We start from the raw sequence: 22,676 nt of genomic DNA, 5'->3' as shown, positions 1-22,676 counted from the left end.
TGGGCTAGCAGAATTCCAGTGATGGCTGGAGAAGTTTCCATTAACTCATTCATTCGTTCAGCAAATACTTATTGAAGGGCACCCACGGGGTGTGTGCCGTGTTAGTGTTGACCGATGGTACAGGATGTGGTGAGCCAGGCACAGATGAGGTGTGCTGAGCAGAAGAGGTAACTGGTATTCAGACTATGGGTGAGAGTGCCCAGCGCACCCTTGGTAAAGGGGTTAGTGTGAAGGTAGCAGCACTTGGCAGTAGATTTAGTAACGCAGAGGAAAAGATAGTTGAAAATGAATCCTGGATTTCTACTTAATGTTGCATGACATGTCACTAGAAATGTTTTTCCTTTTAGTAAAAACATCAAACTAGAATAAAATGGTAATATTTATGCTATTTTATCGTGAATTACTGCCTCAAAGGAAACGGTAATTCAGTAAAGTCAAGGTAGAATTTACTTCCAGAATAGATATTTCCTTATGTTACTTCCTTAGGTGTCTTTAAAATAATAACTCATGGGGCTGGCCCCGTGGCCGAGTGGTTGAGTTCGCGCGCTCCGCTGCAGGGGGCCCAGTGTTTCGTTGGTTCGAATCCTGGGCGCGGATATGGCACTGCTCATCAGGCCACGCTGGGGCGGCGTCCCACATCCCACAACTAGAAGGACCCACAACGAAGAATATACAACTATGTACCGGGGGGCTTTGGGGAGAAAAACGAAAAAACTAAAATCTTTAAAATAATAACTCATTAAATTAGTATTGTACTATATTGATAATCAGAATAAAAGCCTATTGAAGAAAATTTGGAACATACAGAGAAATGTAAAATAGTGGGGGAACCCTTATAGTTTCTAACCCCCTGGGGTAACCATACATTTTTATGTCTGTGTGTCAAAATATACATACAAATTCCAAGTCAGACAAACTAGGAAAAACATTTATACCAAATACGGCAGAGTTAAACCTTAATATATAAAGAGCTTATATGCAAAACAATAAGATAAATACAAAGTTTCTAATAGATAAATGAGTCAAGATTAAGAAGAGACCAGTTACAAGAGGAAATTCCAAAGGCTAATGAACATGTATAAAAGGGTTAATTTCAGGAATAATCAAAGAAGTGCATAATACAGCAATTTGCTTACCAAATAAATAAAGCTTTCTTCTTCTTTTTTTTCATTTGTTTTTCGTTTTACAATCAGTAATATTCAGATCTTATCAGGGTTCAGTAAGAGAAGGATCCTTGGACTCTGTTGGTGGATATGTAATTGGTTCACCTTTTCTGGAAAAGACTTGGGCACAGGCAAGGCTGGTTTTCGGCCAGGATGCCTCAGCACAGCTGGCCTCTCTTCTGATTGGATGGGGAGTCTGCTGGTGATTGGTTGTTAAATATCTTGACTGTCACCCCTGCTAATAGGCGTGAATGGGCTTTACAGCGTTCCTCTCCAGGCACCTAGTGGTTCTTCTCATGGGACTGTCAGCTGAATTAACCTTTCTGAAATTTCTTTATAGCTTTGTACAGTAAAGATCTCCTAGAATATAAGCTCTGTGGGAGTAGAGAATTTACGTCTTCTGTTTGTTCTATGTCCTCAGTTCCTAGAACAGTGTTTGACACATGGTAGGTGCCCAGTAAAACATTGTTGCATGAATGAATGGATGAGTGTGATTTGGGCTTAGAGGAGAAACACAACATATGTTGCTTACTATAATATATGTTTTCTTAACCTTTGTAAACATTTTATTTGAGGGAAATTATCTATTATAGTCCTGTAGTGGTATGTGAAAATATTTTTAGCTTTTAGACAGTAAGAGTCCTGGATTTTTTTTTTTTTAAGTTTTTTCCCCCCAAAGTGTGAAGTCTTTTTTGCAATCAATAATAAATCCATACTTGGGTATTAAAGGATGCCCATTTTCTGAAGAAGATTTTATATTTTTTTATGGGAATAAAATAGGAAGTGCATCCATTAAGGAAAAAGTAATAGTTCAATACTTTATGCAATAGATTTTTCTATTGATTTCTTTCTTTTCTTTCATAAATGTTTTAACTTCGTTTTTGATCTCCAGTTGGCAGAGGTTCAAAGGACCTTAAGTTTCTCTAATACTGAAGATTTTTCCCATCAACCCAACTGTAAACTAACAATTAAATGTTAATTATGGAATATTACAAAAGAATGTATGAAAATGTGTATGTATAGAATGATGTATACAAAAGTAGCAGTAAAGGGAACACTCACGAACATTTCACCCAGTAAAGAAATAGAGCATCGCTCTGCCCCGGAAGCTCCCTGTGGCCCCTTTGCGATCACATTCCCTCTTCATGCTCCCCAAGCTAATTGAGTGTTATCCAGAATTCTGAATCAAAAAATATTCTTTTGTTTTTCTTTGTAGTTTTTCATCACTTCTAAATGTATCAGTAGACTATACGTTGCTTAGGAATCTATACAGAAGTTGAAATACTATGATGTACTCCTGGAATTTATATAGTGTTGTAAACCAGTGCTACCTCATTGTTTAGTTTTGCCTGTTTTGGGGATTGATATAAATGGAATCAGATGGACAGACGGGTTGTTTTTGGTATTTTGTGGCTATGAATTATGCTGCTGTACACATTTCCGTGCATGTCTCTTGGTTCACATGACCAAGAGTTTATTGTCTAGGTCCAAGACCTTAAGCTGTATGTCCAGCAGAGGAATTGCTGCATCGCAGGGGGCACAAATTCACCTTTACTAGATAAAGCCAATCCGTGTTTAAGGTCCCCAGCAGTGTGTGAGCCGTCCTGTTGCAACAAATCCTTGTTAATCCTGGGTGTTTTCTGACTTTAAATTTTTGCCAGGCTGGTGGGTCTCATTTCATTGTACAATGACATCTCATTGTAGTTTTAATATGCATTATCTTGATTACTAATAAGGCTAAATATCATTTTATGCTTAAAATTCTTATTATTTTTGCCCCTTTTCCTATTGGATTACATCATCTTTTTAAGAAAATCTATTTGAAGGAGTTCTTTCTATATTCCAGACACTGATCCTTTCTTTCTTTCTTTCTTTTTTTAAAGATTGGCACCTGAGCTAACAACTGTTGCCAACTTTTTTTTTTTCTGCTTTTTCTCCCCAAATCCCCCCAGTACATAGTTGTATATTTTAGTTGTGGGTCCTTCTAGTTGTGGCATGTGGGACCCCACCTCAGCGTGGCCTGACGAGCGGTGCCATGTCCACACCCAGGATCCGAACCAGCGAAACCCTGGGCCGCTGAAGCGGAGCACAAAAACTTAACCACTCGGCCCCAGGGCCGCCCCAGCACTGATCCTTTCTCGATCATGTGTGTTACAAATACCTCCTCCCAGTTTGTCTTTTATTGTTTTACGTTCCTCATGGGATCTTTTCATAAACAGAAGCTTTCAGTTTTCGTGTAGTCAAGTTCATCAATTTTTTTTCTTTATGGTGCATGCTTTTTTGTGTCTTATTTAAAAGTCCTTTCCTACCTCAAGGTCAGAAAGATCTTCTCTTCTATTGTCTCCTGAAAGTTTTCTAGGCTGGCCTTTTATAGTTAGGTCCTTAACCTACTTGGAATTAGTTTTTGTACATTGTAAGAAATTGAGGTTGGATTTTATTTTTTCCCATAGATGCACAGTCATCCCAGCACCTTTGATTAAACAGCCCGTTCTTTCCTCATTGGATGGTGATGATGGTGATGATGGTGATGATGGCATTAACACTTCCTGAGAGCTTACTATATGCCAAGCCGTGTTCTAAGCATGGGATAACTTGTTTAATCCTGGTAGTCACCCTACAAATAGATCCTGCTGTTATCTCCATTTTTTAGATGAGAAACAGAAACACAGAGAGGTTAAGTAACCTGCTTCATGTGACATAGCTGGCATGTTAAAGAGCGAGAATTCAAACCAATTTGTTCTAGCTCCAGACCCCAGGCCCTTAGGCATTAGGCTCTCATCTTTTCTGTACAACTTTTTTCTTTTCTTTCTTTCTTTTTTTTTTTTTTCTTTTCCCTGGGCCTGTTCCTGGCCTTTGTGTTCTTCACATTTGCCTATTTTTCTATCCCTGGCCAATACCGCACAGCCCTTAACTAACTTTATAATGTGTCCACATGCAGCGTGGCGGTCCCCCCAGCTTGTTCTTCTTCGGGAGTGTTTGACTATTGGTTGACCTTTGCAACCCCATTTAAACCTTTGCATTATGTTCTCCAAAAACCTGTTGGGATTTTAATCGGAACTGCGTCGAATCTGTAGATAATTTGGGGGAGAACTGATATATTTACAATATAGCCTTGCAATCCAGGAATGTGGTTCATATCTCTCCACTTCTTCTGGCTTTCTTTAATGTCTTTTAATAATGTTTTATCATTTTCTCCGTGATGGTCTGGCACATCTTTTGTTAAGTTTATTTCTGTCTAGTGGCAATTTTTTATGCTATTGTAAATGATATTGTTTCTAAAATTTCCTGTTGTATTCATTGCTGATGTCCAGAAAAGCAATTGGGTTCTCTCTGTTGATCTTATAGCCAGCCATCATGTTAAACTCTTAATTCTAATAATTGATCAGCGGACTCTTCTGTCTGTGCTACATACTTAGTCATATCATCTGTGAATAATGACAGTTTTATTTCTTCCTTAGCAATCCTTATACTTTTTATTTTTCCGGTCTTGTCTTATTGAGCAACTCGTTTCCCAAAATTAGGTCCACAATCCGTTATCCAAAACGGTGGGGAATGAAAGGTATGAGCACGTGTGATGAGTGGAGGTTATAATCAGGCTCGGGTGAGGTTTGTCACTAGGTGAGTTAAGAAAAACCTTTTGGCTTTCAGGAATTTTTTTATTTTGGATTTGGAGGAGACTGTGGACCTGCCTTAATGTCCAATGGTCGTAATGGCTCTTCTCCTAGCGTTTAGCTCAATAAATTATTTTAAAAGCCGGTCTTTGTATCTGATTATTCCTTCCTGTAAAGCCTAGTCTCTCATCTTCATTCCTCCTCCGAGAATGTCAATGCCAAGATGTCAACTGGTTTTGGAATGCAGAACTAAAATAAATTATATCTTATAATATTAAGAGGACAAATAACAAAATCTTACATTTATCGTATTTACATACCTTATGTCCTTTGATTTTCTAAGAACCTGTTTTGAGTAGGGGGAGACTGTCTGCCCTTTTTACAGATAAGGAAACCGAGGCTTAATAGAGAAAGAATCTTGCCCGAAGTAACAGGACGTGTAACTACTGACGTCAGAATTTGAACCCAGGTCCAAAGCTCTTCCATTATCCTCTCCTGCTTAGGAATGTTTGGCAAGATGGCATTTAAAACTTCTGCTAGGTCTGGCTTATTGGTCTACGTAGAAGAAAAGATTGATCAATAAGGCTTTTGATTTATCTCAAAAATGAGGTGTCTCTTCTTTAATGGACTATGGGGCCATGTGTAGCAAAAAACTCTTCAGAATCATAAAGTGTATCCCTAAAACTCATTAAATAATTTAAAAACACAGCCTGTAAGCCACAAAGAAGTCTTAGAAAGAAGGATTGTATTAGTCGGCAAATGCTCACCGTCATTTCTCAGTAAGAAATGGTTGATGTATTGCAACTTATTGGAAAGAGACATGGGTGTATGGGTTAAACTGCAAGTAACAAAAGACCCAAAGAAAAGTGGCTTAGACAATAAGGACACATTTTTTCTCACCTCACAAGGAGTCCAGAGGCAGGGAGTTTCCGGGACTAGTGTCGAGGTTCAGTAATTTCATCAAAGATCCAGGTGCTTTCCATCTTGCATTTCTGCCATTCCCAGTGCATCTGTGATGCTTCCTCCTCATGGTGACAAGATAGTTGCAGCAACTCCAAGCATCACAGGCAGCTTTGACCATGTCAAGTAAAGAAGAGGAGGAGTTTATTGAGGAGGATAACCTTTCTCAGTAGCCACCCGTAGATATCCCGTACATCTGGTTGGCCAGGGTGATGTCGCATGTCTATGTCGTAGCTGCAAGGGGGATCTTGCAGTAGGAGAGGTGCTCAACCCAAGAATGGGTAGGAAATAGCTGCTGGTTTGTCAGCCAACAGTGTCTGTCCCAAGGGATATCTTACAGAACCAGGGGCTGGAAGAACAGACTAGTCTCACAGAGGACTTGAAATCAGCCGGTGGAAAGCTCACAGGTACAACCATTTGGAATGCTCTGCATAATGTTGTCTGACATCTCTGCTTTGTTCTTCGTCTCTGCAGACTGGTGTTTTCTCTCTCATTTGGCGTGCACAGGGACAGTTTTCACCTCTTAGCTCCAACACCTGTTCCCAGAGAGTTTCTGATTGGTCCGATCCACCCTGTCTTGTGGGTTCCTTGGGTCAGATGTTCAACGGTGGCAGTGGGTTGAGCGTTGGGATCCCATGTCTTAAAAAGGGACAACACCTACGTGTTTGCTTAACCTTCTTAAAATTGGAGGTTAGTTAACTGCTAAGTCTTTGGAAACTCCCTTTCATTGGTGTTAACTAAGTTTCAGGTGCCAGGGCTTTAAGAAAACTTTTTTCCTATGACATTTTTGTAATATTTTGCACCCCCCCCCCACCCCCCGCCACACACACACCCCTGGAAATATTTATGGAGTTTAGAAATAAGCCAGGACTTTAAAAATCTGGCTTTTTCTTCTCATTAAAAATTTAGCTTGTATTCTTTGCTCTTCTTTAGTCTTTGTGTTGCCTTCAAAGTTCTTCCTGGTATTTAGAGTGTAGCGGCCTCCTCTCTCCCTCTCCCTCCTTTCTTCTGCCCTTGGGTTGGTCTTGAACTTATTTCCTGGAGGAGAGAATCACCTGCGGATAACAATGGGGATGTTTGAGGTACCGTTGGTTCCCCGGAGCTTAAAGGAACACAGGACAGCTGGGGGAGGGAGAGGGGACTGAACTTGTGCGTCTGCTGCCTGAGCAGGCTCAGTACCGAAACCAGTTCATACTCAGGCTTCCTTGTCCAAGCTGCTGCACAGAAACCAGCAGATGAATGAGTAGATCCCATTTCCAGGTCGAAACCAAACACTAATGATACCGGACATTTGTGTTAAAGATGTTCATCTCACAATCACAGCTTAACTAAGCCCCCTTGCCTTCTGTCACCATGAGACAGAGTGTTTTTCCTTACAAAGAGCAAGATTTTGCTTTCTGTGACTATTTCTGTTTTTCATTAGCGTTGATTCAGCCCTCCACAATTACAAGTTAGACCCAGCTTTCTGAACCCAGTTTTTCTAACTTCATCATCCTTAATACTTTTCCTCTTCTATGTAAGGTATTTGACAATGCCTATCTGGTGGAGTAATTTTTAAGATTGCTTTAAAAATTAGTAGGATTTCTTTTTTAATGAAAAAACGTAAGCTCTTTAAAATGTTTTTTCCTTGAAAATCTTATTCTTGGTGATCTCTGTCACTCAGCCTGTTTGGGGCAGTTACAGATGTTTGTTTTTGTTTGTTGATTGCTTGTACTGTATCCAAAGGAACCGAGAGGGGAACTGAAACTGACTAAGGTGTTCTAAGAACCTTGCAATAGGCCAGAAGCTTATTGCGGCTTCTTAAAGGAATACATTCTGTAGCAATTTCCCCTCCAGGTCTCATCTGCTCAGACGGCAGTATAGTCTAAATTCTGGTGCTTTTTCTGCAAGTTATATTTTCTACCCTCTCTTTTCTTTTCAGGATGCAATGTAACATGGCATCACATTTGGCGTAGGACATCCCAGCATCCATCACCCAAGTCTCCTCCTTTCTGTGTCCTTCCATTTGTTGCACAGCCAACGTCAGCCTCCTTATTGCCCTTTTGCACAATATAATTATTGTTATAAAAGTATGAAAATGCAGCTTTTCATATTCTGTGTGCCTTTTCCACATTCTTTGTATCACTAACTTCATATGCTGTTGGATTTTTTTTTTAAGGTTTTCTTTGGGTTTTTTTTTTAACTCATGCATATATTTTCATCTTGTGTTTGTTTACATTCTTACTTCTTGTGTTTAAAATGCAATTGCTGGAAAGAACCATGAACATAGAATAATTCCTTAGTGTTTTCATTTTCCCGATAGAGACAGACTTAGACTGTGGTTGGCTACAGTAGATGTGCCCAAATTTCTACCTGTCTTTATGGCAAGTTGTAGACTTTCATTTTAAGGCAATTCTGAGTTCAGTAAAACTTGTGCGCTAGTTAAAATCCATTGTAGTAGCTTGACTGTCCAATCACGACCCTGTGATGTTAGAGGCCCTCCTTTGTCAGTTATGTGACAGGTTATTGCTTTAGGAGGCATTTTCAACCGAGGGAGAACACCACCCTAATTCACAGAACCCATTTCAGAAACAGCCAGTGAGTACGAAATTTTACAGAATCTGCATCTGCTTGTATCGTCAAAACATAAAGTATCTGTGCTCCTTGAAATAAACCCTCTAATGCTGCCACTCTTTCTGTGGGTAAACCCTGAAGTCACTGTGGGTAATGGTTTTTCATCACTTCAAGGTGTGATGCGTTTATGTTGAAAATATATATTTGGATATTTCTGCTTTTAATTTAATGAGAAAAATTCTTAATTTGCCCTTGGAAATCAATTGAAGTCTTTGTTAAAAGTTCGAGAAATAGAATTTTAGGTGGTATTTGTGATGACACATTTTTGTTTCTAAAGCTTTCTAAAACTTTTTTGTTCCTGTATATACAGCTACTTTAATAGTCAGACCCAAATTGATTTTTAAAACATTTTAAATGGAGGTTTTGTTACATTTATATTCTGGGTAAGTCTATACCTTCTGGCACTTTCTCCTCGAAGATAAGAGGAAGCCGATACCGACAGTATCATCCCCAGGGCTTCTGTTTAAAAAGAGCCGTTTAAGGTCTGCTTTTCAAAGTGCCCAAGTTCTGAGGAAAGTGGGTTTATCCAAAGTTAGAGTATCCTAAAACAGGGGTGTAGACAGCACACACGGAAGTGGATCCAGGAATGTGAAGGGGATAATTCCATCCCCGGAGCGGGTCACTTGCTGTAGAGGAGGGATTCGATCGTGGGGGAGAGCTGGCCTCAGGTCCCCTGTCTCTGAGTCTGAGCCGCTTACACAGAGGAACTGTAGCAGTTTCCTTTCTGACTAGATTGGCTGATTCCAGGGGTTTTTGGATTAGTGTCGGTTTAGTGTGCTTCTCAGTTACAGGAAGTACCGTGTGAAAAGTTGACCTCTTCCTTGCAGAAGAACTTCCTTGTGGCTGACTTGGATCTTCTCACCTCAAAAGCTTTTCTGACTGTAGCTCCTGTGTCAGCTCTTTTGCATAATTTGGAAAAAAAAATCAAGATTTCAGAAGACTTCCTGAATGGCCAAGAATAATCATTATCTACTGACCTAGAGAGACTAGTCATAACACCGACTGACGGGTTTATGCTGTAGGCAAAATCTGTTGGTATTGGACTTCGTGATTCTGTAAGAATTCTGATGAAGACATGATGACCCAAACGAATGCCATTCTCCATACTTGTTCTGGTTCGGTCTTCAGCGCATAAAGGAGCTTAATCGCAGCATAGTACATAAAACCAGGCCTAAAAAACGATTGTAAAATACAGCAGTTGCATGTTGATTAATGCAATCGCACCTTCCTTATTGTCTTCTCGGCTTACTCAGCCTCTCACAGCTGAAAGCTCCTGGCATGAAGCTTTGGTTGTTTTGAATTCTAGGTCAAGCAGGGGCGTTACAGGGGTTCCTGGAAGGTACCTGTCAGGCTGTAACCAGCTACTTGGAAACATCCATTTGCAGTCCTCTTGGCAACTTTACATTTAATTGTTGAGTGTATATATAGCACGCACTTATAAATTAAACATTATTTTCCATTAGGTCATATATTATCTGACTTTCTTAATCTTTGGCAATATGCAACTTTAAAACAGAAATTTTAGAGTATGTGCCATGTGGTAGTGGGTCATAAAGTGTGGTCCCTGGACCTCTGGAAGTTCCAGAAACCCTCTCATGAAGCCCACAAGCTCAAAACCATTTTCACAATGCTCCTAGGACATCGTCTTTTGTGCTGTGTGTGTGGACATTTGCAGCGATGGTGCAAGAGCAGGGAGGGTAAGACTGCCGGCGCCTTAGCGTGAACCAAGGCAGCGGCTCCAAATGGGACTGGCCGTTACTGTATTCTTCACCTTCAGCTGTTAAGAAAATGAGTTTTGTCTAAAAATGTCCTTGATGAAACAGTAAAGATGACTAATTTTATTAAATCTCAACCCTTGAATAGACACCTTTTTAATAGCGTGTGTGACAAGACGGCCAGCATGCCTAAAGCACTGTATTGCTTACCAAAATACTTTAGTGATTGTGTTGTGAGCTGAACTAGCCGTTTTTGTCATGGGGCACCATTTTTTACTTCAAAGAGCCATTGCCAGACAGACTCTTGGGCATTTGGCAGACATTTTCTCAAAAAGGAATGAAGTGAGCTTGTCACCTCAAGGAAACAACTGAGAATACTTGTTGCCAATGATAGAATTCTAGCTTTTAAGTGAAAATTAGAATTTCGGAAAATTTCTATTTGCCACTGTGACAGCTTGATAGCCTCCAAATATTTAAAGATTCCTCAGATAAGATGAGATAGGTAGTAATATAAAGAAATGTGGTTTTTTAATATTTTATTATGAAATGTGTCAACACTTGGAAGATTTGCATGTGTCAGTGAAGTAATATTTTCTAAATGACCCATGCATAATGTCAGACAGTCATGTGCCGGTAAACGATCCATTCAAAATGCAAGATAGACCAGTGCATTTTATTGTAACTGAGGATGAAAAGTTCATTGCTATGGTTTCAGATTTCACATTGCAACCAGCCATTAAGAAACGACTTTGTCAAGTTTTAGTGTAACATCAAATAAGAATATCCACAACTACCTAAAAAGGCTGTTGAAATACTCCTCCGTTCCTAACTACATATCTGTGTGAAGTCCTATTTTTTCTTACACTTCAACCGGAGTAAGGAATCATGCCAGATCACATACAGAAGCATTGACGAGAATACAGCTGTCTTCTACTAAGCTGGACATCAAAGAGATTTGCAAAAACGTAAAACAACGCCACTCTTCTCGCTATTTTTTTTTTTTTTCGTCTTGGAAAAGAAAGTTCTTAAAGTTAAAAAATATGCTATTTGGGGCCGGCCTGGTGGCATAGCGGTTAAGTTCACATGCTCCACTTTGGTGGCCCAGGGTTCACGGGTTCCGATCCCAGGTGTGGACCTAACGCCACTCATCAGGCCATGCCGTGGCAGCGTCCCACATACAAAATAGAGAAAGATGGGCACAGATGTTAGCTCAGCAACAATCTTCCTCACCAAAAAATATATATATAACAATAATAATAATAATGAAATAGATGATGTATAAAGAGATTGTCTGGGTTATAGTTAAACCTAATAAAAAATTTTTAAAGCATATGCTATTTACATTAACATGTAGTAGATTTATTATTGTTTTTAAATGAATTAGTAAATGCTTTTAAAAGCTCTCCGTTTTTAATTTCAGATGGAGTAAATATTGATAGCTATAACCCATATAAACAAAACCTCTTTGAGGCCCTTAATGATTTCTAAGAGGGCAAAGGCACCTTCAGAACCGCTGTCATGTGACATCAAACAAGAAAGGAGGCATTTTTTTTTCTCTCTTTCTCTCTCTTTTTTTTATTGAGGTATAATTGACATGTAATGGAGGGGATGCATTTTTGATAATGGCACCATCCCCAAAGTAGCAAAGACTATTTCTTTAAAGAACTGTTTAGAATATTTGCTCACAAAGGAGTCTTTTCAAGATTTGGAGTTTTTTTCCATTAAGTTTTCCACATTTTAGTCAAGAATGTAAGTGGGTTGATTAGTTTTTCATCTGTTTTGAATTTTCTTTTAGCGGCTGTCAGGAAAGTCTATCCCGTGGCCAGCCGGGTGACGGCCACAGGGCAGCATCCTCAGAGATGTTTGCATATAGCAGCGAAAGAACTATACTGTATTCCCAAACGAGTACTAGTTTATTTGTTGCTAAGTTTTTTTATTAAGATCTTCTATCTTCTTTGTACCTTATTTTACTAAGTGCCTTACAATAGCTTGCATAATGTTCTTGAATACAGATAACTTTATTGAAAACATATTGTTGGTTTGAGGCCAGTAATTTTTAAGGTGGACTCAATTCCAACGTAGGTTTTTTTAAAAAAAGAGTTTTGGTATCAAAGGCTGTTGCTTTATGTTGTGTACATTAGGGCTAAAAAGGATGGCAAACTAATACAATAGGTGAAAATATGTAGTTAGATTATTAACAGGACAAGAGTGACATCTAAGAGCAGATGGTCTTTGCAAGTTTTCAAGGAAACACTTAGAATTGCTGAAGGTAGCTGAGGCCCCGAAGTTGGGAAACGATCCAGAGAGAGGGCTCGCTAATGGGGGGGTTTGAATAAATAGGATCGCTATGAAACTAGATTTACAAAGGCTCACCTTTAGCAGAAAGCTTTGAGGAAGCCGGGCTCTAAATAGCCAGGAACGATTTGTAATCATTACTTGAATACTTTGTATATTTGCTTCCTCAAGTACTTTAAAGAGACCTACAGTCTTGTTTCCACTATTAGTTTGCTTGACAACCCTTGTCTTTAGAGATTACATAAATAAACAATCTTCCCGTACTGCGTTTCTTGAAGTGGAGGCTAGGAGTTTGTGGAATGTATTATTGAGGACCGAGAATCAATGAAAACCTTGAATATTTGTCCTTATTGTTTATGATAATATTAAAAATTCTTAGGTATAAAGGCAAACATTTTGCAGGGATTATTTTTAATGAGAAAAGCATTCTAGTAAAATAAAAACCCTGACTTCTTAAGTTGATGTTTCTCAAACTGTTTTATGGGCCAGGGTGGGAGTTAGGTTGGGGAAATTATTTCTCTTCAGAAAAGCGTTTCTCAAGGTGGAGAAAAAGTGTTTTTGCCTCTGCTGCCTGCCCACTCCACCCAAATCTGACTTACACAGAGCGAAGTTTACTCGGTTTACAGTTTGCACTGCTTTGAATGGAAACTGAAGACGCTCGATTTACAGAGCGAGCCGAGGGTGAGGCCGAAGGTCACTGTTAGGTTGCACATGCTGAGAGGATTAAATTGCGGCTTTGTACTTGTATATTTGATTTGGCACTTTCTCGTTTTACATGACCGATCTGTGAAATTAGGCGGGGATTATTTCTGCATCTTAGAGGCAAATGACTAAAGCCTTGAGATGTTCGGTGGCCTTTCTCTGTGAAGCCCCAGGGCTGGGCTAGAACCCTCATCCTCAGTCACCGTTACCTCTCACGGGCAAACTTTCCATCTGTGCCTCGTCTCGGTTCTCTCGTCCCCGGGATGGCCTGCTAGCTCTCTTCACTTTCCGTAGCCTTGCTGGGCTGTCCTTCCGGGCCTGGCCCGCAGAGCTGCAGTAGGCTTTGGCATTATCATCCTTGGCTGTTGCTTCAGATCCACTGGCTCACGGGCCTCCCTCCTTGAGCTCTGAATAGATCTGTGTTTCTGACCCTCTTCTGGACATGTCACTCCCTTGTTCGACGTGTCACTTCATCCTAAACTGTTGTCCTTCCGTCTGTCTGGTCACAGGAAGGAGAAGGGAGTCACCCTAGAATCCTCTGTGTCCTTGGCATCCCTTTCCAGCCTCCTCATCCAGTCAGTCACTGAGCCTGCTTGATTCTACTTGTTAAGTGTCTATGAAATGCTTCCCTCTGCTCCCATTTCCTCTCGTCTAGACTTATTTAACAAGCTCCTAACTTGCATCTCTTGGTGATTCTAGAGATATCTATCATCCTGCCACACCCCCTTGCAAGCCCTTCAGTGAGTCACTTGTGCCCTCTGGAGAGACTAAGCTCCTTAGCTGGGCATTCGAGGCCTTGGGTGATGGTCCCCAGTCTTTCTCTAGTTTCATCACCCACCACCTTGCCCCCTACCCCCGCCTTGCGCTCCAGCTGGACGAGTCCCCCTGACTCCCGGAAGTCTCCATGCCTTTGCATTAGCTGTTGCTGGAATCCCCACCCCCTCTCATTCTTCCCCAGGAGGAACCTCAAGGCGCTCTGCAAGTTGGGGCTGTATTTCTGTTCCTTTGGGTTCCCCAGTTCCCAGCACCGTTCCTGGCACAGTGTAGGCTTGCTATATGTTTGGATGTTTGGATAAAGTCCATGTGAGTCATTGTATTTATTTGTTTGAAGAAAGCAATGTTTTGTAACTCTTCTCCCTCCCATTTCCTTTCCCCAAATTTCACTGAGCTGTTTTGAATAACTCCGAGATAACAGTTAAGATGCTGATAGTGTGGCTGAGTTAATGTGGGTGTGCGTTTCACCTCTCTGTTTTTGTATCTGGAAAAGACATTTTCTGTTGTACTAGGACCTTAATTATATCCAAAAGCCATGTTTCTAATAGGAATAGGGAACATGAACAAATGGGTCAGAGTTCAGTCCCCCAGGCGGTTTTTCAAACCAAATTTGGTAATGTTGATTCAAAACTGCTCAACAAAAAAAACACCCAAGTGCAATCATGGAAAATGTTGGAACTGCTTTCTACGTAGCAATATATTGTTGAGAGAGTCGTTCACTGAAATTATGTTAATCACAGAGATAGGTTATAAACTGTCTCTGTTTTTTTTTTAACAGGATCAATTTGACAACTTAGAAAAACACACACAGTGGGGAATTGATATTCTTGAGAAATACATCAAATTTGTAAAGGAAAGGACAGAGATTGAACTCAGCTATGCAAAGCAACTCAGGTAAGTTGATATTGAGAAGGTTATTTGTTTATTAACTGCAAAATGGAGGTAAGGATAACTTATATTCTCATTTTATAGTATAAATGTATAACCCTTTAAATATTTCTTTTTCTCTTTCATGTAAGGTAATATTTCCATAGAAACAACTGTTTTTACGTAGAAGATTAATTTTCATAGAACAGTAAACATAAAAACTAAGTTATTGCTTTTAGGCTCATTTTTTTTTAAAAGGATATTTTCTGAATTTGGGAGCAGCTTATTTTTTTTTTCAGAAAACTTTTTATTGAAACATATATACAGAGAAGTGTCCAGATCAGAAGTGCCTGGCTCCATAACTTGACACAGAGTGAACACACCCATGTAACCAGCGCCCAGGTCAGGAAAGAGAAAATTGCCAGCTCGGATGCCCCTATGGCCCCTCCTGGTTCACCGGCCGCCCCCCAGGCTTGACACGCTCTTGATTTCTAACAGCGCGGATTCGTCTCGCCTATTTTTGAGCCTTATGTGAATATAATCATTTATTATGCACAGTTTGCGTTTGGCTACTTTTTGTTCTGCGTTGTGTTTGTGCGGTCCATTCATGTTCTTGCACGCGTGATAGTTTGTGTCTTTACATTGCTGTTTCGTGTTTCTGTGGGTGAGTGTGTTCATCCCCCACTGTCACCGGGTGATTGCTCATTTCCAAATTGGGGATATAACGAAGCGCTTCTACAAGCGTTCGTTTTGACACAAGGCTTTCGGAGCGTATCTGTACGTTTCCGAGTGTCCACCCAGGAGTGGAACTGCGGGCTCAGAGGCTTCCTGTGTGCTCAGCTTTAGCAGATCGGATCACACCGTTTTCCAAAGTACTAATTCACGTTTCTTCCAGCAGCGTGTGGGAGGTCCGGGGAGCAAAGTTTTAAAAGTATTTTGGACCTCTTACATCTTTAATGGTGAAACCATCCAAGAAATTTGTGTTTTTGTGTAAATTGTTTAGAAGTTGTCTGTAGAACCGAGCTTGAACTTGAAGTGGCATGCAGAATCTTTGATGATTTCTGGTTTGGTTGAATTGGTTTGTGCAGATTGCTTTAAGACTGGTTAAAGATCTAGATGACTTTCGGATTAGAAACATTTCATTTTAACCTAAAGAGCATCTGCATAAGGGGTCTGCCATGTGTCATTGAAAGAACGTGGGTTCTTACAGGGCTGCTGGTGGTAGTGTTTGTAAATAAGCACCTATGTGGTACATATGGGATATTTTTATGGATGACAAGTTTTGTTTCCATTGAGTAAATAAAACATACAACGTATGGCTCAATGAAATAATTTTTATAACTCACCGAATCCAGATGAATTTCTACTGCCCCTTGTGTATGTCAGCCTCATTAATACGTTAAGGCTTTCAGAACCGAGATAGGAAGAGAGAATGAGCTGTTTCATGTTGATTAGACTGTCAGCCATAAAATGTTGCCTTTCACGTGAAAATGCGTTACATAAGAGCTTTAGCCAAAATAAGGTCTCACCTTATGGGTTTATCTGTATTCGTTGTCCGTTTATCTACTAGCATACACTCCTCTTTGCTGGTGCCTTAGTCCACTATCTCGTTCTGCTTTGGAGGTTTGTTATTAGATGTCGTTAAGTCGGTTCTCAGCAAGTTTCTGCATCCCTTCTGTGTCACGGAGGGAAAGTGCCCTCTTAGCTCCCGGTCTGGACTGCACCTGGCTCCTCGCCCTACTCGTCACCCTAGGAGAGGGAACTGAGGATTTAGGTAACAACATGGGAGGCTTTTGCAAAAGACGGCAAATCCCAATGTGGGTTTAGGGTAAAATGTAATAGCTCTCCACTGACCATTTTACCGTGTTGTAGATCGTGTTTCACAACTTGAAATAAAGTATCAGAATTACTGCTATGATTGTAGTCTCCTGGGAAGCACTTTTCCTGAGATTCAAATATTAACATTTGTTTCATTACATCCCTGAGAAGTATCTAAATTTGTACTTGTTGGGAGAAGTTGATAAAAAAAAATTCTGAGTAATTGAACAAATGCCTTCAAGACAGTTACTAACCCTCTGGACAGGTCTTCTCATCTTTTACGCTGAGATCTCAGCCGCAGGCTGCACGCTGATACATAATCGTGCTTTCTCTCCTTTGTTGATTTTTTCCCTGCTCTCCTCAGTGACTCTTCATAGCTTCTCTTTCATCATCTCCAACACCTCCTTTCCCATCCTCACCGCTTGCTTCTTACTTCACTGAGAAAATTGAAGGAGTCAGAAGAAAATATCTGCACACTCTCACACTCTCTACCCACGTGTCAGCATCTGTTCCCACATTTTGATGCCCCTCCCCCCAAAGATGCTCCTGTCTAAATGCAGGCTCTCCTCTTGTGCACCAGGTCTCACCCGCTCTCTCTGACTCCAGAACTCTGCCCCAGCGTTCTCCTCTCTCTCCTACATCATCAATTCTTCACTCTTTACTGGATTATTCCCATTGGCGCAAAAATGCGACCTTATGTCTCCTATCATTAAAAACACAAAAAAGAAAGGACCGGCCCCCTGGCCAAGTGGTTAAAGTTCTGCGCACTCCACTTTGGTGGCCTGGGTTCGTCAGTTCAGATCCCGGGCCTACTCCACTCCTCAGCCATGCTGTGGAGGCATCCCACATACAAAATAGAGGAAGATTAGTACAGATGTTAGCCCAGGACTAATCTTCCTCAGCAAAAAAAAGAGGAAGATTGGTAACAGATGTTAGCTCAGGGCAGATCTTCCTCACCAAAAAACCCCCCAGAAAACAAAACGAAAAAGAAAAACAAAACTTCTCTTAAGCTCCCTTTCTCTACCAGCTACCTTTTTCCTTTTTGCTTCCGTTTGCAGCAGAACTTCTCAATGGTGTCCTTACTTGCTGTCTCCAGTCCCCCTCCTCGCGCTATTTTAAATCAGCTCACCTGCACCACTCCGCCAGCTCTGCTCCTCAAGGGTGCCACTGACCTCCATATTGTTCAGCCCAAGGGCCTGTCCTCGACCTGCCAGCAGCTTTGACAGAGTGGATGCTCCCTCCTCCTTGCTTGGCTTCTGAAATCCCACGGTCTCCTGGCATCCTTCCTATCTCACTGGAAGCTCCTTCTCCACCTCCCTCGCAGGTTCCTCCGCTCCTCCTGCCTCTTCGCCCTGCTGTGCCCCACCTCCTAGTTCCCGGCCTTCCTCCCTCTCCGTCTCTACTCTCTTGTGACCCCATCTGTCTCGTGGCTTCAGGTGTGATCTACAAGACAACAGCTCGCAGATAAGTGTCTCCAGGCTGGACCTCTGTCCTGAACTCCAGAAACAGGTTACTCGAAATCTCCATTTGGACGTCTAAGAAACCTGACATGTAACGTGTGAATCTCTCCACTCAGAATCTGCATCTCTGCAGCCCGGCGTTCCCCCACTCACTCGAGGGCAGCTGCCTCCTTCCTCGCTGAGGTCGGAAACCCTGGAGTCACCGTGGGCTCCCCTCTGTCTCTCACACTCCCTCCCGTCCCATCCAAGCCGGCTGGAAGTCCTGGTGACTCTACTTTCCAGATTTATGCAGGATCCGACCCCTTCTCATTGCCTCCACTGCTGCCACTGTGGTCCATGTCCCCATCGCCTCTTGTCCGGGTTGTTCTCAGTTCTCTCACTGCTTTCCCTTGTCCGCCCTAGTCCCTCTTATCTGTCTGTTTTCCACAAAGCAGCCAGATCACTGTATTCCTCGGTTCCAAACACCAGCATCTCCCCATTTCACTCACAGTCCACCCCAAATCCTCACAGTGGGTGTCCTGCAGAGCCCTTCGCGATCAGATCTGCTTTCCTCTCTGACATCGTCTCCCTCTCTCCCTCCTCCTCTCTGCTCTAACCCTATCGGCCTCCTTGCTGTTTCTTGCATGTCCCAGGCATGCTCCACCCCAGGGCTGTTGCACTGGCCTTTCCACATGGTGTCACCTAGGTGCTCATCCGCCAGGATCCCCGTGACTTACTCCCTCACCTCCCTCAAGTCTTTGCTCAAATGTCACCTGCTTGGTGAGGCCACCTCCTCCCCCTACTGGACTTTCCTGTTTGCCTCAGTGCTGATAACTTGCTACCATTCTGTATAATTTCCTCATCTTGTATTTGTTGTTCACTGTCTCCCACTCCGTCCTTGCTAGAATGTCAGCCCCTCAGCGCAGGGCCCTTTGAGTTGTGTTCACAGCGCATCCCGATAGTAGGGAACGGTACCTGGTACATACTAGGTGCTTAGTAAACAGTTGAAGAAAGAGCAAAGATGTTTGGTCGGTGTTGCTTCAAGGAGCATTGTGTGTTTGCACAGGCCTGTGAGAGCTGATGAGGGCTTGACAACAAACAGAACAACTAACAATGTGTCGGCAGAGTTCCAGGGGGACTCTAAGGAGCTCTCCTTCTCACTATGGAAAACAAAGAGGTCAATCATTTAAAGATAGCATTTATCACCCCAAATAAGTAAAGCCAGGGATACAGTAGAGCACGATGGGGAGCCAGGCTTGCCTAGCTAGACTGGCCAGGGGAAAGTCATTGCTTGAGAGCTGAAGGACAAGGAGAAGGCAGGTGTGGATAGGTCTGGGGGTAGCTCGTCCAGGCTGAGGAATCAGTATGTGCAAAGGTCCTGAGGTAGGAACATGTTCAAGGAATGGAACGGCCAATGTGAGTGCAGCATAGTCAACAAATCCTTGCCTGAAATACCCATATGATGTTGAAAAATCAACATGATTTTTCTGGGGAGATGTCTATCATTAAATAATTTTTATTTTTCTCTGCATTAGAGGAAAAAATGCTAACTTATTTTAGACGTAGAAGATGATGATTAGGGCTTTGGTTTCTGGACATCCGTGGTTGGCAAACTAAAGCCTATGGCCAAATCCATCCACTGCCTGGTTTTGTAAATAAAGTTTTATTGGAATGCAGCCACATCCATTCATTTATGTGTTGTCTGTGGCTGCTTTTGCCGAACAGTGACAGTGGAATAGTTGCAACCACGTGACCGGGACCTACTTGCAAGTCTAAAATATTTACTGTCTGGCCCTTTACAGACAAACTTTGCTGATCCCTGCTATAGTTACTGTTTATTCAAGGCAGTGTAGGGTCAAATTCCTAATATAATTTTAAAACGTCTTATATGACCTGTATAAGAGAACCAATTATTGGTTTCCCTTAGCAACTGTTTCTTTAAAAAAAAAAAACTAAATTATTTGTTATGGCCAGATAATGAATTCATATGATTAAAAATTCTAGAGGGACAGAATAGTGAACAGTGAAGTGTCCCTTCTCTTACCAGCCTGTCTCCAAGGACAATAAATATTATCAGTTTCTTCTGTGTCCTTCCAGAGAGATCTTACACACACACACGGGCAAATAAGTGTGTGTTTTCTTCCTCGCTTCCCCAGCAGTTCAGTGTGCTCTTGGCTTTCTGCATCCTGGAGATTTTTTCCAAGTGTTCGTTTCGATTTTTTACAGCTTTACCACATTGCATGGGCTTGGTGGATGTGTTGATTGCTGCCACTTGTCTGCAACTCTGAACAAAGTTGCAATGCGTAACCTTGAATAACACACTTGGGCGAGCACATCGGGAGGATAAATTCCTAAAAGTAGCGCTCTGGATGTGACAGAGTTTGCCAAGATGCCCTCCTGGGAGCCGGTGACCCTCAGCGCTCATACAGAGGGTGTGGCAATGCTCCCTACCTTGACCCTCAGTGCCTCTTGTTACCAGTCTTTTTTTATCGTTGCCAATTTGACAAGTAAAAATTGCTAAGTCTGAGTGTTAGTTTCTGTTTCTCTTAGTATGAATGAGGTTGAGCATGTTTTTATACATTGGAGACATTTGTGCTTTTTTCTGGATGAACCATTCAGTCTGCTCAGTTTTTGTTACAGGAGCTCATTGTAAAGAAAGGATGACCGCGTACAAGTCATTTTAGAAAATATTTTGCATATTGTGTATACAAAGCATTAAATTTAAATTTAACCATAAAAAAGACATTAAAGTGAAACTGGAAGATTTGCTGAACTTTAAATATTAAACAAATTCATAAGATTTAGCAAAAAGAATCTGAAAAACTTGTAGGGTGTCATTACTGGGTTTTGTTTTTTTTTTTAACTCCATGTTGTAATTTTAAACAGGCTGAATTGCCTCACTGCTAGGAAAGATAAAGAAAGTAGTATTTATGTGTTTTGCTTCCTCTTCTAATTGAGTTAGACAATGTGGTCTGTAACGTGAGCCCCACAGTTAATTTGTCTTAATTCTACATTTAAATATAGATTTATGGTCACCACCATTCCTTCTACCACAGCCTCTCCACTTTGCTTCTTGGCATCAAGGAAAATAGGGCTATTTTCCCCCTAATAAGAGCTTGCAGCATAATCCTGGAGCTCTTTCTTGTCTGAGAACGCCACTGTGCTTGACGACAGTTTGACTTGGTCGTTCTCTGGCCATATTTTCTCTCTCTCCAGACTTTCTTACTGCCTTGTCTTTGGTGGAAAACTCTGGAGCCGGCCAGATTTTTTTCTTTGCAGATGACTTGCTTTTTTGACCATATATGTGAAGAATTTTTTTGTTCCACTTAGCCGTTTGATAACTTCGCCATCCTATGCCTTGTTCTTGATCATTCTTTATCAGTTTTCCTTAGAGACCTTTCCCAGGCAGCTTCGCTTCTTCATTTATTTCAGGGAACTTTCTTCAATCACATCTGAATATTTTTTCTGTTCTACTTAGTGGGTTATATACTTCAGAGATACGCGTTTTCCTTATGTTACATCATCTTGTTCTTTGGATCATGTTTTCTTCTGATTGTGTCCGTTGCTGTCCACCTGATGGTCATCTCGGACTCTGCTCTGTTCACTTGGACAGCCAGCCTCGTTTATGTGTTAGCTGTGCAGTGGTGCGTTTCAGTTGTCAGTTCCTTCCTGAGCTTCGCAGTCTCCCTTTCCATCCGTTCTCTTTTATCTGGTGGTCTGGAGACTCTTGCTTTATTGCTGTGTTTTTTATTGTTCGTCTAGAATGCAAAATATCCTGGAGGAGTTTCATCCTGCTTCTTTTCCTTGTTTGTTTCCTTCCCGATTGGGTCTTTCTCTGTCATGTCCCTCCCTCCTTCCTTTCTTTCTTTTCTTCTGTATTACATATCATATCTTTTCACCTCACTTATGTTTAATGTGGGCGGTTCAGTGAAGCGGTTAAGAGTACAGACTCGAGAGTCTCAGTGTCTGGGATGTAATCTTGGTTCCTCCGCTTAACAGTAATACGATTTGGGGCAAATTACTCTCTGTGCTTCATCTTTAAAATGTGAATAATAATAATAAATTCCCACTTTATAAGGCTGTGGAGGGGACTTAGTGAGAAACAGCGTGGAAAGGTCTTACTAGGCTGATGCTCAGCAACATTATTATTACTGTTTTTCTTGTTGTTGTTAACGTAAGCAACCCCTGGGCTCCTGCTTGATCCAGTGGAGTGCAGGGGAGTGTTCTCACCGGGCCCCCAGCACCACTGGCCGTTCCCTCTATGCTCCATTAGGGGCTTAGGGTCGGGGAAAGCGCCTGGTTTGACATCTCGTCTTTGAGACTCTGAGTTGTTGTCCCTTCAGAAACGTTGTTAGAGGTTCCGTTTTGGACTTCACTCCATTACGTCAAAGGTGTGTCTTATTCTTTGGAACCCCTAGGTTTGGGGGGCACCCCCCAGGCAGCCAGCCAGACAGTGGGGATCCAGGTGGCCAGCCCTGCCCCTGCCCACGTCCTGGGGTCTGGTGGCCTTCCTCACAGAGCTCTTCTGTCTCAGTCCCCAAGTGCTTACTCCCCGCTCGGTTTACTTCTGAATCCATTGTCAGGGTTTTGCGGACTTACTTCTGTCGGTGCAACGGGCAGGGTGAGGTCAGCCTCCATTCTCAGCTGTCCCCAAATCTTCTGTCTCTCACCCTGGTCATCGCGTTTCAAAGTGTGTAGATGAGGTCCTGCTCCTTTCTT

General features: G+C 41.7%; 1 protein-coding gene and 1 long non-coding RNA gene across 30 annotated transcripts in view; one reads left to right on the top strand and one right to left on the bottom strand.

The window, feature by feature from the left end:
- FNBP1 (formin binding protein 1) overlaps nt 1–22,676 on the top strand; it is a 121,157-nt gene that overhangs the window by 27,652 nt on the left and 70,829 nt on the right. For all 29 annotated transcript variants that reach the window (XM_070596950.1, XM_070596949.1, XM_070596938.1 and 26 more), the window contains exon 2: nt 14,612–14,727. In XM_070596950.1, the coding sequence (XP_070453051.1) occupies nt 14,612–14,727 (116 nt within the window). The remainder of the gene's footprint in view (nt 1–14,611; nt 14,728–22,676) is intronic.
- Nucleotides 14,987–17,786, bottom strand: LOC139079756 (uncharacterized). The gene is made up of 2 exons (XR_011533677.1): nt 17,648–17,786; nt 14,987–16,955 (listed from the first exon to the last, which is right to left on the bottom strand). It is a non-coding gene; the product is annotated as an uncharacterized lncRNA (long non-coding RNA).

The sequence above is a fragment of the Equus przewalskii genome, chromosome 26 (assembly GCF_037783145.1).
Source record: "Equus przewalskii isolate Varuska chromosome 26, EquPr2, whole genome shotgun sequence".
Taxonomy (NCBI): Eukaryota; Metazoa; Chordata; class Mammalia; order Perissodactyla; family Equidae; genus Equus; species Equus przewalskii.
Note: the sequence above shows the minus strand (reverse complement) of the source record. Positions and strands in the feature narration are given on the sequence as shown.